This window comes from Eucyclogobius newberryi, unplaced genomic scaffold (genome assembly GCF_026437365.1).
Source record: "Eucyclogobius newberryi isolate DKJ021-1_F unplaced genomic scaffold, fEucNew1.0.hap1 SCAF_4, whole genome shotgun sequence".
Classification (NCBI taxonomy): domain Eukaryota; kingdom Metazoa; phylum Chordata; class Actinopteri; order Gobiiformes; family Gobiidae; genus Eucyclogobius; species Eucyclogobius newberryi.
Window position 1 is genome coordinate 1,410,118 of NW_027316056.1, and position 15,000 is coordinate 1,425,117.

Genomic DNA, 15,000 nt, shown 5'->3' on the forward strand with positions numbered 1-15,000 from the left:
CATACACACACACACAAACACACATAAACACACACACACACACACATACACACAGACACACACACACACACACACACACACATCCACGCTCACACACACACACACACATCCACGCTCACACACACACACACAAACACACATAAACACACACACATAACATAAACAAACACACACACACACACAAACACACATAAACACACACACATAAACATAAACAAACACACACACACACACAAACACACATAAACACACACACATAAACATAAACAAACACACACACACACACACATAAACAAACACACACACACACACACTGCAGCTGGGGCTCTATAAACTACAATGAGGAAAAACACAATACAGTTAAAGCCGTTGAACATCTCATTTAAAAATGTAAACGAGTTATTTCAATATAAGTTTATTTGTCCAATACAATTCATAAACAGAGTGCTTCACAACAAGAGGAGCAGGAAATAAAATCACACGGACATGACAGTTTCCGACATAAATGAGAAGAGTGTTTAACTTAGATTTGAACAGTGTCGGAGTAGAACCTGTCTCACATCTTCACCAGCAGGAGGCCTGACTCTGGCACCAGCAGGAGGCCGGTCCATGTTTAGTCCTGACTCTGGCACCAGCAGGAGGCCGGTCCATGTTTAGTCCTGACTCTGGCACCAGCAGGAGGCCGGTCCATGTTTAGTCCTGACTCTGGCACCAGCAGGAGGCCGGTCCATGTTTAGTCCTGACTCTGGCACCAGCAGGAGGCCGGTCCATGTTTAGTCCTGACTCTGGCACCAGCAGGAGGCCGCTCCATGTTTAGTCCTGACTCTGGCACCAGCAGGAGGCCGCTCCATGTTTAGTCCTGACTCTGGCACCAGCAGGAGGCCGGTCCATGTTTAGTCCTGACTCTGGCACCAGCAGGAGGCCTGACTCTGGCACCAGCAGGAGGCCTTTCCTTTAGATCACTGTAACTGAGTTCATGTGAAGCTCTGAACTCAAGAACTGATGTGAACCAAAGAACTGAATTTGTACAAGTCAAACCTTTTTAAACCTAAAATAAATCATGGAACTTGAACTTTATGAAACTAACTTTCCTTTTGTCCATGAATGACCCTGTGAACTTTTTAAATAGTCATACTTTTTTTCCAGTAGCGTTACAGGTTTTATTCTTATATTATTGTCCAGAGGAGAAGACCATTAGCACATGGCACTCACATGTGACGCTCGTGTGCAGCGGCTGGAGGCAGAGCTTTACAGCCGCACAGAATGTCTCAGCGCAGTGTGACAAAGTAAGCGCTGTGTATGCAACAGCTCTTATCTCTGAGCAGCACTGAGCAGCACTGAGCAGCACTGAGCAGCACTGAGCAGCTCTGAGCAGCACTGAGCAGCACTGAGCAGCTCTGAGCAGCACTGAGCAGCTCTGAGCAGCACCAAAAGCACAGAACAGGACACAGAGGACAGCATGGAGGACCTGTGCAGGCTGAGTGGACTAGATTCCTTCTGGGTATGTCCCACTGGAGTCTTCAGTGCATTCTCTTTGTTTGTTTGTTTGTTTGTTTACTTGTTTGCTTGTTTGTTTGTTTGCTTGTTTGCTTGTTTGTTTGTTTGCTTGTTTGTTTGTTTGTTTGCTTGCTTGTTTGTTTGCTTGTTTGCTTGTTTGCTTGTTTGTTTGCTTGTTTGCTTGTTTGTTTGTTTGTTTTATTTGTTTGCTCGCTTGTTTGTTTGTTTGTTTGTTTGCTTGTTTGTTTGCTTGTTTGTTTGTTTGTTTGCTCGCTTGTTTGTTTGTTTGTTTGCTTGTTTGCTTGCTTGCTTGTTTGTTTGTTTGCTTGTTTGTTTGCTTGCTTGTTTGCTTGTTTGTTTGCTTGTTTGTTTGCTTGCTTGCTTGTTTGTTTGTTTGCTTGTTTGTTTGTTTGCTTGTTTGTTTGCTTGTTTGCTTGTTTGTTTGTTTGTTTGCTTGTTTGTTTGTTTGCTTGTTTGTTTGCTTGCTTGTTTGCTTGTTTGTTTGCATGTTTGTTTGTTTGTTTGCTTGTTTGTTTGCTTGTTTGCTTGTTTGTTTGCCTGCTTGTTTGCTTGTTTGCTTGTTTGTTTGCTTGTTTGTTTGCTTGTTTGTTTGCTTGTTTGTTTGCTTGTTTGCTTGTTTGCTTGCTTGTTTGTTTGTTTGTTTGCTTGTTTGCTTGTTTGCTTGTTTGCTTGCTTGTTTGTTTGTTTGTTTGCTTGCTTGCTTGCTTGTTTGTTTGTTTGCTTGCTTGTTTGTTTGTTTGCTTGCTTGTTTGCTTGCTTGTTTGCTTGTTAGTTTGCTTGTTTGTTTGCTTGCTTGCTTGCTTGTTTGCTTGTTTGTTTGTTTGCTTGTTTGTTTGCTTGTTTGTTTGTTTGTTTGCTTGTTTGTTTGCTTGTTTGTTTGTTTGCTTGTTTGCTTGTTTGTTTGCTTGCTTGTTTGCTTGTTTGTTTGCTTGTTTGCTTGTTTGCTTGTTTGTTTGTTTGCTTGTTTGCTTGTTTGCTTGTTTGTTTGCTTGCTTGTTTGTTTGTTTGCTTGTTTGTTTGTTTGCTTGTTTGTTTGCTTGTTTGTTTGCTTGTTTGTTTGCTTGTTTGTTTGCTTGTTTGCTTGTTTGTTTGTTTGCGTGTTTGCTTGTTTGCTTGTTTGTTTGCTTGTTTGCTTGTTTGCTTGTTTGTTTGCTTGTTTGCTTGTTTGTTTGTTTGCTTGTTTGTTTGCTTGTTTGCTTCCTTGTTTGTTTGTTTGCTTGTTTGTTTGCTTGTTTGTTTGTTTGCTTGTTTGTTTGCTTGCTTGTTTGCTTGTTTGTTTGCTTGTTTGCTTGTTTGTTTGTTTGCTTGTTTGTTTGCTTGCTTGTTTGTTTGTTTGCTTGTTTGTTTGCTTGTTTGTTTGTTTGTTTGTTTGTTTGCTTGTTTGCTTGTTTGTTTGTTTGCGTGTTTGCTTGTTTGTTTGTTTGCTTGTTTGTTTGCTTGTTCGCTTGTTTGTTTGCTTGTTAGTTTGTTTGTGTGTTTGCTTGTTTGTTTGTTTGTTTGCTTGTTTGCTTGTTTGTTTGCTTGTTTGCTTGTTAGTTTGTTTGTTTGCGTGTTTGCTTGTTTGTTTGTTTGTTTGTTTGCTTGTTTGCTTGTTTGTTTGCTTGTTTGTTTGCTTGTTTGCTTGTTTGCTTGTTTGCTTGTTTGTTTGTTTGTTTGTTTGTTTGTTTGCTTGCACCAAACCACAGGACTCAATAGCGCTTAAAAACCATGATGTTTGTGTATAAATGTGCTATATTAAGCGCTGTATTGGTTTCTTTTGCCCCTGTATTGCTGATGAGGAAAATGGAAGTAGTTTTGTGTTTACACCAGCTTTAGCGTTAGCGTTAGCTTTAGCTTTAGCGTTAGCTTTAGCCACATCATCTTGTGATTACTAAACATCTTTTTGCGAATCGCTAAGATTAGCCTCATGATTTAAAAGTATAATTCAAGTATTATTTGATATTTATTTTATTTGAAAAAAACTGCTGGGATAAAATAATGACGCTGAAGCGCTCGAAGGCCAAATATGTCTTTATGCGAGTCATTTTCTTTTCTTTTGTATTAAAGATTGTGCGGTCTGTAGGCTTTAGTAGACAGAAGAGGACAGCATGACATTGGGAATGAGAGAGAGGGCAAGGCATGCAGCAAATCGTCAAAGTCAAGAGTCAGGATTCAAGTCCACAACACTGTGGAGCCAGGCGTACATGTGCTGTGACTTAACCACTGGGCCATCTGCTTCAGGACTGGAACCTGACCTGGTACACCGAGCGCCCGGACCTGACTCGGTGCTTCCAGCAGACTGTCCTGGTGTGGTCGCCCTGTATTTACCTGTGGACCTGCTCTCCGCTTTACCTGCTGTACCTGCAGCTCCGGGCCCCGGGCCCCGGGCTGCCCCTGTCCTGCCTCTGCTGTGTGAAGACGGTACATATATATATACTTGTAATACTTGTAATACTTTTACTGCGAAAAATAAATTGCTGTTTTCACCTTCCCCCTGACCCCGCCCAGTTAGTTGTGATCATTTGAAGACTCTGAGTGACACGTGTATATTCTAAGTATAATCTGCTGTTTGTTACAGTAAAATGTCACTATGAAGTTTCTTTTCTAGAATCAAGCTGTTTTTTTAATCAATATTGTCGTTTACACAAAATGTCGTGTAAACAACAACAACACACTCTTTGCAGTTCTTTATTTTCTCTGAGCGTCACACACGCGTTCTGATCCACGCCACGATCAGCGGCTTTCTGCACACCTGCGGTGAGGACAGGCACGTCCCTGCGGTGAGGACAGGCAGGTGAGAGCGGACGTGGACACGACATGCGCTGAACGTCCTCACGTTGGAGGGAGGAAATGCACGGGGAAAACGTCTTCTAAAATGGACACTTTGTTGGAAGCATCAATAAGAAACTTTCACAACGACATTGAAGCTGCGTCACAGCCATGAATTTGCTCAGGTTCAAATACTCGACACTCGTACGATGACCACAGCACCATGGCTCTTGTGTAGAGTCAATCGTAAAGATGGCCCCTCCCTCCTCCGGTTAGCAGCCTCAAAGCTCTGAGAATGAGACCCCATGTCTTTGTGTGGCACGTCGAGCGGCCTCAAAGCTCTGAGAATGAGACCCCATGTCTTTGTGTGGCACGTCGAGCGGCCTCAAAGCTCTGAGAATGAGACCCCATGTCTTTGTGTGGCACGTCGAGCGGCCTCAAAGCTCTGAGAATGAGACCCCATGTCTTTGTGTGGCACGTCGAGCGGCCTCAAAGCTCTGAGAATGAGACCCCATGTCTTTGTGTGGCACGTCGAGCGGCCTCAAAGCTCTGAGAATGAGACCCCATGTCTTTGTGTGGCACGTCGAGCGGCCTCAAAGCTCTGAGAATGAGACCCCATGTCTTTGTGTGGCACGTCGAGCGGCCTCAAAGCTCTGAGAATGAGACCCCATGTCTTTGTGTGGCACGTCGAGCGGCCTCAAAGCTCTGAGAATGAGACCCCATGTCTTTGTGTGGCACGTCGAGCGGCCTCAAAGCTCTGAGAATGAGACCCCATGTCTTTGTGTGGCACGTCGAGCGGCCTCTACAAACACAGACACACATTTCACATAAACCTAACAATCATTCACTCATTTATACTTGAAATACATGTTCTAGAATATCATAAACAAGTCCTTTGAGTTCATTCATCATTCATTTTCTACCGCTTGTTCCCATTAGGGGTCGCGGGTGACTGGAGCCTATCCCAGTGACTTTGGGCCTTGAGTGGGGTCCACCCTGGACAGTGGCAAACTCGTCTCAGGGTTAACACAGAGATTGTCTCACATCTTCAGGAAGAAGAGGTCCTCAGAGTCTGAGATGGTTCATATGACACTAACATGTCTGAGATGTACTTTGGTGCTAGGCCATGGAGAGACTTGTACACAAGCAGAGCTGCTTTAAAGTCTCTTCTCTGAGCCACAGGGGGCAGTGCAGAGACCTGAGAACAGGACTAATGTGATGGTACTTCCTGGTTCTAGTCAGGGCTAATGTGATGGTACTTCCTGGTTCTAGTCAGGACTAATGTCATGGTACTTCCTGGTTCTAGTCAGGACTAATGTGATGGTACTTCCTGGTTCTAGTCAGGACTAATGTGATGGTACTTCCTGGTTCTAGTCAGGACCCGAGCAGCAGCGTTCTGGATGAACTGCAGCTGTTTTACAGCTCGTTTGGAGAGACCAGTGAGCAGCCGTTACAGTCTAATCTACTGTAGACAAACGCATGGATAAGTCTCTCTAAATCTTGTTTTGACACTATATTTATCATTTTGGCAATGTTTTTAGATGGTAAAAAGCTGCTGATGTTATTGATTTGACATGGCTGTCAAAGGCGGTATGGACGATTTTTCGGCGATTTGAGAACGCAGGTGGAAGTGCACATGCCACTCCCCCATGTGGACCGATACAACACACACGTGCGTTTGTTTATTAGCGCAACGGAGCGCATCGCATCTCTCGTCTCCCATAGATTTCTGTCCACTTCTGCGAAGCCCGTGCAAAAGTGCGCACTAAACGAGCGCTTTACATCGTCATCCCCATATAAAGCACTAATTTGCGCTAAGTAGCTCACGAATACGTTCCCCATCTCTTGCATGTTCCGTTCATATAAGCATGTAATGCAAAAATTGAACATTGTATAGAGGGCAAAAAACACAAAGTGGGCGGAGCCCACTCAAATTTAGCGAAAGTACCTGTCAGTGACAAGGGACCCACACCATGAGGTAGGAAAGCGCGAGCGCTTTCCGAAAATGTATAGTTTATGATATTTGAAAAATGGGAAACATTGTTTTCGCATTGGAATATTCTCCTTTTTTATTTCTTCTTTCTTTCTTCTCGGGACCAACCCCCCTATTTTTCACCCAGTGAACATTGACGAAAAGTCACAAAAATTTGCACACCTCTAAAAATCGTGCCTCTCTACATTCTGGCTATTTCCCTTTTCTAAAATTTAAAAAAAAATGGCGCGTCAGCGCCCCCAAATGTACCAAAAATGCATTGAGAGATAGGAAATGACCCAAAAAAAATCTGATTGTAGAATCATGAAAATTGGCGCAGAGGTAGATGGTGACAAGAGAAGTAAAAACTATTACGACGGCAACGCCGTCCGCCCAAACAAATGTCGGCCATATTGGTTCAAAAATGGCTAAGCATGATTCTGGAGTTTTTCCAAACGTCGTACTTTTACGAACTCCCAGGGCGTTGGCCCTAAAAAGCTGAAATTTGGTGAAAATGGTACTGAGGAGTGGGAAATCAAAAGTTATTCAAATTACATTGACCCTGTCACGGTCTCTGAGCGGCGAAGCCGCAAACTGTAGCTAGAATTTCAGAAATCTCCCAAATTTAACATTTCTGCCGTTTGCGCAGATAAAGCCCGAATTGCGTCAAATTAGAATCAGTTGTTAAACTCTTTGCCCTAAACCTACTTGAAGTGAAATAAATTAATTTGGAGCCACAGCGCCCCCTACAGATTTTATATGGAGGTTAAATGTTTAGTTTTGCGAAATTTGACACACAACTCAATTTTGGCCCCATCAAAAAAGTCAATGAGACCCATGTCATAATTGTTACGGCTTTGTCAACAATGACCGAAACCTCCCATGTTATTCCAATGGGGAAATCACCAGAACATGTTTACACTTTATACTTTCACAAACTCCTCCTCGGGCGTTAGACGTATTAACCTGAAATTTGGTGAGACTCATCTTCAGGGGTAAAAGTTATCCACATTTTTATTCAAAGAGTCAAGGTCTCTGTGCAGCGAAGCCGCACATTTTGCAAGGAATTCAAAATAAAATAGCTTTTTGAATAGTAAAACAAAGGGGAGAAGATGTGACAGCGTCACAGATTCAGCAGTAGGCGTAATAAAAGGACAATTGGGGCGCGTTAGCGCCCCCTCCTCTTGCGACGTGGCGAGGGCCGATCATTGCCGCTTGCGGCTATATTTTAGTTTATTTTTATTGGCAATGTAATCCCTCATTCGTCCAGGAGTGTTCCATTGTAGAAAAAGATTCAGTTGTAGTCATCTGGACTTTTTTTCCCTAAAAAGTCCTGAGTCCAGATGACTACAACTGAATTCTAAAAACTCTACAATTTATTTATGTTTATTGGTTTCTCTTTTCGGTGTCATTTTCTGTTATGATGTTTGTTTTCTCTCCCCCTTCTCCTCGGATGTCCCCTTACTTGAACACACACTCAATCAAATAAACACACACACACACACACACACACACACACAATATAAAGAGACGTTCAGAAACATACTGTAGGTAAGGAACTGTTTGATGTTGAGCATGTGGTAGTTTGTAGTTTGTGACGACGCCAATATGTGGCTCAAAAGTCTGAAAGAGTAAATAGTACTGTTTGGAATTTGTCAGCATATATTATATATATATATATATATATATATATATATATATATATATATAAGATAAGATATTCCTTTATAGTCCCACATGGGGAAATTTCATTGGTGCAACGCAGGTAGATACAGAGGTAGATCCAGAAGAACAGATCACTTATAGGAAGTCTGAAAAACACTTTCAGTAGAAGATCTCCTATAAATAAATAAAAACTCCCATAGACAAATAAATAAATAAATACATAAATACCATTGCATGTGATCACGACAGTAATTGCACATGAATATGTGTCACGACAGCACATGGATTGCACATGAATTTCATAGTAATTGCACATGAATTGCACATGAATTCCAACAGCAATTGCATATATGACAGAATTGCACATGGTTAGGTCAGTATTGCGAGTGTTCAGTACTAACAGTTTTTGTTATAAAGTCTGACAGCAGCAGGAAGGAAAGACCTATGGAACCTTTCCTTCCCACAGCGAGGGTGGATCAGTCTCTCACTGAAGCTGCTCTCCAGAGCGGAGAGAGTGTCCTGCAGGGGGTGACACTCATGGTCCAGCATAGATGTGAATCTAGCCAGGACCCTCCTGTCCCCCACCTCCTGCACCGAGTCCAGAGCACAGCCCAGGACGGAGCTGGACTTCTTGATGACTCTGTCCAGCTTCCTCCTCTCCCTCTCTGTGATGCTGCTGCTCCAGCAGGCCACACCTACAGGAGGGCTGATGCCACCACAGAGTCGTAGAAGGTCTTCAGGAGTGGCCCTGTCACTCCAAAAGACCTGAGTCTCCTCAGGAGGTAGAGCCGACTCTGGCTCTTCCTGTACAGTGCGTCTGTGTTATGAGTCCAGTCCAGTTTGTGGTTCAGATGAACACCCAGGTACTTGTATAAGTCCACTCTCTCAATGTCCCGTCCCTGGATGTTCACTGGTGAGGGGGCAGTGGGGTGGCGTCTGCGGAAATCCACCACCATCTCCTTGGTCTTCCCCGCGTTGATGAGGAGGTGGTTCCGCTGACACCAGTCCACAAAGTCCTGCGCCAGTCCTCTGTACTCCGTGTCATCGTCGTCCGTGATGAGTCCGATGATGGCAGAGTCGTCAGAGAACTTCTGCAGTTCACAGCTGTCAGTGTTGTGTCTGAAGTCTGCAGTGTAAAGGGTGAAGAGAAAGGGCGCGAGGACAGTGCCCTGGGGCGCCCCCACACTGCAGGTCCGAGTGTCAGACACACAGTTCCGGGCTCTCACAAACTGGGGTCGGTCTGTGAGGTAGTCCAGGATCCACTCTGCCAGGTCGTACTCCACACCAGCCGTCTCCAGCTTGTCCCTCAGGAGCAGCGGCTGGATGGTGTTGAAGGCGCTGGAAAGATCGAAGAACAGAATCCTCACAGAGCTGCCAGGCTTTTCCAGGTGAGAGAGAGAGCGGTGCAGCAGGGAGATGACGGCGTCCTCCACTCCGATGCCAGACCGATATGCAAACTGCAGCGGGTCCATGGCTGAGCTCACGGTGGAGCGGAGGTGGTCCAGGACTAGCCGCTCCAGTGTCTTCATCAGGTGGGACGTGAGAGCCACTGGCCTGAAGCTGTTGAGGTCTTTGGGGCGCGGTGTCTTAGGCACAGGTACCAGACAGGAGGTCTTCCAGACCTGTGGTACCACCCTCAGCTTCAGGCTCATGTTGAAGACATGCTCCATAACTCCACACAGTTCATCTGCGCAGGACTTAAGGAGCCTGGGGCTGATGCCATCAGGTCCTGCTGCCTTCCTCACTTTAATATATATATATATATATATATATATATATATATATATATATATATATATATATATATATATATATATATATATATATATATAACCCTTGCTGTGTCCTACAGGCGGTGGCTGCCATCCTGCTGTGCTGCTGTTTGGTGGAGCTCCTCTACATTTACACACTAAAAGAAGAGATGCATCATAACCTGGTGTTTCTGCTGGGCCCGCTGCTCCACATCATCTCACTGGTAATCTTTAATCAGACCCTCAACTAGGCCCTCAACCTGGCCCTCAACCTGGCCCTCAACCTGGCCCTCAACCAGGCCCTCAACCAGGCCCTCAACCAGGCCCTCTACCAGGCCCTCAACCAGGCCCTCAACCAGGCCCTCAACCAGGCCCTCTACCAGGCCCTCAACTAGGCCCTCAACCTGGCCCTCAACCAGGCCCTCTACCAGCCTGCTCTCCAGTCTGTAGTGTGGTGCTGTTTTAATTGGCAGACGTAATAAAAAGATGCACTGAATGGCAAATGTGATGATTGACAGGTGGTGTGATTTGCATTTTGTGATATGTTGCGTTTATGTGATATCACAACGTTCTAGAATCTCTAAAGTTTAACATTAGACCCCCCCTAATGTCTAATGTTTAGTCTAAAGAATAAATGAAGAATAAAGTCTAAAAAATAAAGTTTAAAGTCTAAGATGTACAACTACAGTAGGCCGCGGTAATGTAGCACTTGGATTCACATGCAATGGTATTTATTTATTTATTTTTATCTTTATTATTTTCCCCCTCCATCCCTTGTTGGGAAATGGGAGGTTTTGTCTATAAGAGATCTTCTATTAAGAGTGTTTTTCAAACTTCCTATAAGTGATCTGTTCTTTTCCTCTGTATCTACCTGCGTTGCAACAATGAAATTTCCCCATGTGGGACAATAAAGGATTATCTTATCTTATCTGATACCAACCGCCATAAAACACCAAAGAGAATATTTCCATTTCCATCTCCACTTTAAAGTCATATTTATTGACCTGATTTATGGTTCATATATCTGTATTTACTAGTCTATTTGGTCTATCTGCATGAAACAAAAATTGGTATAAGTGAATCTATTTTTTCACAACAGCCTCAGTAAGTGGTGCCATTATTCCACTCCAAAGACGTGATTCTTGTCAATTAAAGAGCTCTAAGACCTAAGAGTAATATGACAAGTTTGTGGAACAATCTTCATGACAATACTACATTTTAGAACATTAATGCATCCTATGGGGCTGGAATCACAGGGCCCTCATGATTCCATACAAGACATTTCCGCTCGACACAATAGCCCATTGTGCAGCAGCAGAGCAGGAGCCTGGGGAGAGGGTCAGAACACTCACTGGTCAGATGGTCAGTCGGCACTAAGGCCACTGCAAAGTCCAGGAAGAACCTGGCGCACCTACTGATCAAGAGCCCGTTTTAATCACTATACATCATAGGTGTCAAACTCTGGCCCGCCGAACATTTCAAATTTATATTTAAATCGATTCATAGAACCCTAGTTACATCCTCAACCGTTTTTATCGCTAAAACTACGCGTCACACAATGCCGCCGGTGGCCGCTCCTCCCCCACGGGGCCCTGCAGCACTGCTGCGTGAGCTGCCCCTCCCCTACAGGGCTCTGCTGCACTGCTGCGTGAGCTGCCCCTCCCCCACAGGGCTCTGCTGCACTGCTGCGTGAGCTGCCCCTCCCCCACAGGGCTCTGCTGCACTGCTGCGTGAGCTGCCCCTCCCCCACGGGGCTCTGCTGCACTGCTGCGTGAGCTGCCCCTCCCCCACGGGGCTCTGCTGCACTGCTGCGTGAGCTGCCCCTCCCCCACAGGGCTCTGCTGCACTGCTGTGTGAGCTGCCGAGGGAGAAGTGCACTTTAAGCACTTTTGAGCAGAAGTTTAGTGGTGTGTCAGTTCAGGCGAACAGAGAACTACACAGACGTGGACATGTTAGTTAGTAAATTTAAAAGTTTTTTTAGATCTTGAGAAGTTTATTTTGTTATAAAGTCAAATGTTTATCTCTGTGTAGAACTGTAGCTCAACTCTGAAGTTGTAATGCACATAAACTGAAGCACAGTATTGGTGAAATTACACTTGTTTTTCTAAATACATAATAATTCAGCAAACGTTTTGTAATTTTTTTTTATCGATCCAGTGATTGCTTCAAAACAGCGTAGGCTAAATAAAGCTATTTATTTCTTATATTTTTAATAGTTTTATGTTTTACGTTATGTTCGGCCTGCGACCCAGCCTGAGCGTTGAAATTCGGCCCGCGGCCCAAATGAGTTTGACACCCCTGCTATACATACATAAGGTGGAGTCAATGAGAGCGTCGTCGTAAAAGTACATATGCTCAGCACAGACGTGTGCAGAGGCAGACAGCGCGTTGACGTCTAGGGACAGTTAAGCATGGGAAAGAATCAATCTAAAAGCAATTTGCCCATCCCGGAGGTGCCTGTCACGCTGACAATGTCAAATAAATATGGGAAAGAGTGTCTGGAGCATCTGTCAGTGTGGTCCAATGGATTTGGTTTCCCATCTGGCGGATCACTAAGCACGGACAAAATGTATGATTCATGCAAAATTGTGAAATGAATGAATAGGCCCCTCCTTGAACCGACACCTTAACGTAGTGGAGGGATTTAAGCGCCCGAATGATCCCAGGAGCTATGTTTCGGGGGCCCTGGTAGAGTCTCCCAAGGCAAACAAGTCCTAGGTGACGGGTCAGACCAAGAGCGGTTCAAAAGCCCCTTATGATGACAACAAAAACAAGGCCAGTTATGTCGCCCGGATTGGCGTTACCGGGGTCCCATCCTGGAGCCAGGCCTGGGGTGGGTGCTCGACGGCCACAGGGCCCGGCCGGGCACATCCCAAACGAGCGACGTGGGGCCATCCTCCCGTGGGCCCACCACCCGCAGGAGGATCCATAGGGGGCCGGTGCAGTGTGATTTGGGCGGCAGTCGACGGCAGGGGCCTCGACGACCAGATCTCCGGACGCAGAGACTAACTCTGGGGACATGGAATGTCACCTCGCTGGGGGGAAAGAGCCTGAGCTTGTGCGGGAGGTTGAGCGGTATTGACTAGATATAGTCGGCCTCACCTCCACACACAGTTTGAGCTCATCTCCTCGAGAGGGGCTGGACGCTCCGCTTCATCAGAATCAGCTCCTCTAAATCCGAGGCCATGGTTCTCAACAGGAAAAAAGTGGCTTGCCCTCTTCAGGTGGGTGGGGAGTCCTTGCTCCAAGTGGAGGAGTTCAAGTATCTCGGGGTCTTGTTCACGATTGAGGGAAGGATGGAGCGTGAGATTGACAGGTGGATCGGTGCAGCGGCTGCAGTGATGCAGTCGCATCGGACCGCTGTGGTGAAGAAGGAGCTGAGCCGAAAGGCAAAGCTCTCGATTTACCGGTCACTCTACGTTCTGACCTCACCTATGGTCATGAGCAGTGCGTAATGACCGAAAGGACAAGATTGCAGAAACAAGTGGCCGAAATGAGTTTCCTCCGCTGGGTGGCTGGGTGCTCCCTGAGAGATAAGGCGAGGACCTCAGTCACAGGAAGGGAACTCGGAGTAGAGCCGCTGCTCCTCCACGTCGAGAGGAGCCAGCTGAGGTGGCGCGGGCATCTGTTCCGGAGCCTCCTGGGCGCCTCCCTGGGGAGGTGTTTCAGGCATGTCCCACCGGGAGGAGGCCCCGGGGAAGACCCAGGACACGCTGGAGAGACTATGTCTCTCGGCTGGCCTGGGAACGCCTCAGGATCCCCCCGGAGGAGTCAGGTGAAATGTATGGGCAGAAGGAAGTCTGGGAGTCCCTGTTTAGACTGCTGCCCCCGCGACCCCGGATAAGCGGAAGAAGATGGATGGATGGATGGATGAATGAATAGAAATGACTGTTTTGTGATTTCTGTCATGTCTTTGTGATTTTAAATACACATATAAATTGTTTCCTGTTGTGTGAAGCACAACTGTGTTTGACAGGTGCGGTGTCTGACAGGTGCTGTGTCTGACAGGTGCTGTGTCTGACAGGTGCTGTGTCTGACAGGTGCTGTGTTTGACAGGTGCTGGCGGTGTGTGTGATCCAGGTGGAGCGTCTGAAGGGTGTGGGCTCCTCCCTCCTGCTCTTCTTCTTCTGGCTCCTAACAGTTCTTTGCTCTATGGGGCCCCTGAAGGTGGCTGTGGAGCAGGTGCTCACACAGGTCAGTCTCATGTCCCACTCACACAGCACTTTGCACATGATCATATGTGTGTCCCTGGTGAGGGTAAAGGATTTAGGGTTATATGTGAACAAATCAGAACATTTCCAGTACCAAATCTTGGTTTCCTTGGTTACACTATGTTGTATTCATGTGGAGGAAAAACAGGAAAACAACTCAGGAACTCAAGTCAAACGTTGCTGCATGAATTCCACACTTGACATCATCAAGTTAAACAACAGGTTTCTGGCTCTGTTGTTGCTAAAATGTTACACTGAAGTTGACACGAACAATCTCTGAGGTCTCGCAACACTTATGATGTTGGACAAACATGAACTGTCCTTGAGTTTCTCTTCTGATGAAGATCAGCGTGTATGTGTTTCAGGACAAACATGAACTGTCCTTGAGTTTCTCTTCTGATGAAGATCAGCGTGTATGTGTTTCAGGACAAACATGAACTGTCCTTGAGTTTCTCTTCTGATGAAGATCAGCGTGTATGTGTTTCAGGACAAACATGAACTGTCCTTGAGTTTCTCTTCTGATGAAGATCAGCGTGTATGTGTTTCAGGACAAACATGAACTGTCCTTGAGTTTCTCTTCTGATGAAGATCAGCGTGTATGTGTTTCAGGACAAACATGAACTGTCCTTGAGTTTCTCTTCTGATGAAGATCAGCGTGTATGTGTTTCAGGACAAACATAAACTGTCCTTGAGTTTCTCTTCTGATGAAGATCAGCGTGTATGTGTTTCAGGACAAACATGAACTGTCCTTGAGTTTCTCTTCTGATGAAGATCAGCGTGTATGTGTTTCAGGACAAACATAAACTGTCCTTGAGTTTCTCTTCTGATGAAGATCAGCGTGTATGTGTTTCAGGACAAACATGAACTGTCCTTGAGTTTCTCTTCTGATGAAGATCAGCGTGTATGTGTTTCAGGACAAGTTACAGTTTGCCAGCGTTTTGTTTTTAGCCTGAGGTTCAAGCCTTGTGCAGTGCAGCGATGTTTGTTTAGCTCTGCTTTTCTGGAGGCTCATGACCCTCATGACCCTCATGACCCTCATGACCCTGATGACTTGAGACTTACTTGTGACTTGCACATAGGTGACTTACTCCCCCTCTGATCATGTGACTAGCAGCAAACTGTCACTTTCAGATCA

The 15,000-nt window shown here is 45.5% G+C and overlaps 1 protein-coding gene across 1 annotated transcript in view; it reads left to right on the forward strand.

The window, feature by feature from the left end:
• Positions 1 to 1,446: 1,446 nt before the first annotated feature.
• Positions 1,447 to 15,000, forward strand: part of LOC140377235 (multidrug resistance-associated protein 1) — a 22,480-nt gene continuing 8,926 nt past the window's right edge. Inside the window, exons 1-4 of the mRNA XM_072462583.1 lie at positions 1,447 to 1,501; positions 3,739 to 3,918; positions 9,756 to 9,878; positions 13,711 to 13,848. Coding sequence (XP_072318684.1) covers positions 1,460 to 1,501; positions 3,739 to 3,918; positions 9,756 to 9,878; positions 13,711 to 13,848 — 483 coding nt within the window. The 5' untranslated portion in view covers positions 1,447 to 1,459. The remainder of the gene's footprint in view (positions 1,502 to 3,738; positions 3,919 to 9,755; positions 9,879 to 13,710; positions 13,849 to 15,000) is intronic.